General features: G+C 55.5%; 1 protein-coding gene across 1 annotated transcript in view; it reads left to right on the forward strand.

The window, feature by feature from the left end:
- Positions 1-2449, forward strand: part of Mapkapk2 (MAPK activated protein kinase 2) — a 44459-nt gene extending 42010 nt beyond the window's left edge. The window contains exons 8-10 of the mRNA XM_050147733.1: positions 144-229; positions 344-424; positions 943-2449. Coding sequence (XP_050003690.1) covers positions 144-229; positions 344-424; positions 943-1086 — 311 coding nt within the window. The 3' untranslated portion in view covers positions 1087-2449. The remainder of the gene's footprint in view (positions 1-143; positions 230-343; positions 425-942) is intronic.
- The last annotated feature ends 559 nt before the right edge of the window (positions 2450-3008 follow it).

Here is a 3008-nt window from a genome sequence, read left to right on the forward strand (position 1 = left end):
TGTCCCCTGAGCTGTCCGTCCCCCGAGCTGTCCGTCCCCCGAGCTGTCCGTCCCCCGAGCTGTCCTGTCCCTGAGCTGTCGTGTCCCCCGAGCTGCCCATTTATCTCCCCTGAGCTGTTGTGTACTCTGTCTTGCCTCCATAGTGAAGATGCTTATCCGGAATCTGCTGAAAACAGAGCCCACCCAGAGAATGACCATCACAGAATTCATGAACCACCCCTGGATCATGGTAAGCTTTATGGGCTGGGGAGACCTGTGTGCAAGGGACGCTGTTGCCCAACTGGCGCCTTACTCAGGACTTTACTTCTCTAGTTGTCACTTGATCCCATTTCTCTTTCCTCAGCAATCTACGAAGGTCCCTCAGACTCCACTGCACACCAGCCGTGTCCTAAAGGAGGACAAGGAACGGTGGGAGGACGTCAAGGTGAGGGGTACTGCTGGATAAGAGGACGTTTAGAGGAAGCCCCATGAGTTTGGGCCCTGGCCAAGGACAGTTTGGGTCTGTGTTCTTCATCCCAGTGTAACATCAGTAGCAACAGAAAGGTGACGGGGAGCCATTGCCTTCACTGGCTTGTGGCAGGGGTTCTGTGCTCCTGCCCAGACTCTGCCATCTGCTCTTTTGAGCCCTCCTCTCCCTAGGGCTCTAATGGGACCTGACGAGGCACTGGGTACCATCCTCTCAGTTTTCAGATGAAGGCGCTACAGCCCCAGACAGGGAGTGGCCTGTTACAGGTCCTACAGGATCAGTCCCAGATCTCCTGATGGCTGGCCCAGGGCTCTTTCCCCTTCTAGGGCTTGTCAGAGGGCTCCTGGGAGAATAGCTACACGGTGGCGGACGCTGCTGTCAGCGGTGGGGTCCACAGCTGACCGTTTGCCTGTGTATCTCTCACTGCTCGTGTCTCTGTCCTCTTTCCCTGCGCACGGTCCTGACGCTGCGCCCAGGAGGAGATGACCAGTGCCTTGGCTACAATGCGTGTTGACTATGAGCAGATCAAGATAAAGAAGATAGAGGACGCTTCCAACCCTCTGCTTCTGAAGAGGCGGAAGAAGGCTCGCGCTGTGGAGGCTGCGGCCCTTGCCCACTGAGCCGCTACGTTTCCCACCCCACTGGAGGACGAGCAATAACTCTATATGAATATATTTTTTAAACAAAGAGACACAAGTTGCCCACTGCTGCCTCCTGTCCTCCTGAGCTACGTGGAGCCCAGATATGCCTCGGCCTGAGTTCTGCCCTTGGCTCTGGCCTTCATGGAGGGCCTGGAGGATGTGTGAGGAGGGGGAGGTGCTCTTGAGCCCGTGCTCCTTTGCATTTTATCTGTAATTTGACGTAGAATTTTTATGGAACCTCTTTTATTGCCCTTTGCTCCACTCCTCGTCCTTTCCCCGTCCATTCCCATCTGCAAAGGCTAGGGTTTACCCAAGGGTTCTGGAAATTGTTACAGGGAATGTTCCTGGGTTGTCCCATCTGTCCTCCCAGACCTCCTACTGGAACCTGAGGTCCTGCTCCAGGAAGAGGGAGGAGTGGCGGTAGGTGTCAGTCGCCTCCTGCTGAAGCCCTCAGACATGACCAGTGTGCACAAGAGGAGCACACGTGTGCATGTGTGTATGCCCAGGTCCTTGCCAGTGACTGGGCATTGGAGGGTCTAGGGAAGACAGGGCTGCAGGGGCTCCTGCTTGAGCTGCGCCTGCCTAAATGCCTAGGTAGCTTGTCTAGATCCAGAGCCAGGTAGTTATGGCCTCTGTATTAGCTGAGTAGGGGGGCAGTGGTGGTGAGTGGGCACTGGCAGCCATCAGGAAGACTGGGCCCTTTCTGGGGGCTTGTCCAAAAGTAGTGCCGGTTCTAGGTCCCCGAGGCACTGGCCACTGAGCAGCCTCTGCTTGCCCTTCTTGCCGTTATTAACCCACTCTTGTTGAGTTCTGAAATTTTTAGCCATTTCTCAATGGGCTGTCTCTCCGCTCCCATGGGTGAGCCTGGGAAGGTTATTCTGCAAGGCGTTTGTATTTCATGCATCTCTTCCCAGCTCTGGGGTACCTGCCAACCTCCCTTCTTTGGCAAGGGCAGGACCACGTGTGGTCTTCCTGGATTTCCACCATATGGCCTGGTGGGCGGGGCAGTCTTCGCACCAAAGATGTCTTGACTCTGTCCCTGCCCGCTAGCCACCTTACGCTCTAACAACTCAGCCTGGGTGGGGGTCCCCAGGATTGAGGAGGAGCAGGTGGGGAAGAGTCTTAGTGCCATTGTCCCCCATGCCCCTCTCGCTGGAGGAGGGGTGACTCCCTCAGGGGTTGGTGGAGGAGGGGCTCCTGGGCATCTCTGGGCCTGGGGGCAGGGCCCAGATGTCTGCAGCTCCTGCCTCGTCTTTGATGGTGTGTTCAGCACTCAGACTGTTGTAAACTGTTGTTTTGTATGAGCAAAATTGTCTTTACTAAACAAATTTAATAGTTGAAAGTTTTCATTCTCTTCCTTTCTGGGTCTCAGGCCCTGGACTGCTTCCCTCTCCTCTTCCAGCCTGTTGAGAGAGAGGGCCTTTCGTGGTGGGTGGCAGAGCTCTGGAGATAGAGAAGCGGGCCTCCTGGATGGAACAGCATGGGAATAGCCCCTCTTAATTGAGGGCCTGTGACAATAAGAGCGGATCTCTTTTGGAGCCAGGGCAGGTGGGTGGGGGGAGTCACTGAAGTGGGTCCCAACGATGAAGGTTCTACACTTAAAACCCGGGAGGCAAGGTGGTTGTAATACCTTAAAATTCCAGGAGGGAGCAGTACAGGCCAGGCGGAAACAAAGTGCCCTGCATTGAACCCAGCCTCCTTAGAGCCCCAGTGATGAACTATGTCCTTGGCAGAGCCTAGAGTAGAAGCTGATCTGCTGACTTCAGGGCTTCTGTGCCCAGTCAGGGGAGAAAGGCAGGGGCAACGCCGTTAGTTGGCTCTGCTCTGTGAGTTTACCAACCCAAAGGGGAAATACGGTGCCTCCAGTCACACAGCTGTTGGCTGGGCTAGACCTCAGGCCT

This window comes from Alexandromys fortis, unplaced genomic scaffold (assembly GCF_014885135.2).
Source record: "Alexandromys fortis isolate MF-2015 unplaced genomic scaffold, M_Fortis_MF-2015_v1.1 scaffold_58, whole genome shotgun sequence".
NCBI classification, from domain to species: domain Eukaryota; kingdom Metazoa; phylum Chordata; class Mammalia; order Rodentia; family Cricetidae; genus Alexandromys; species Alexandromys fortis.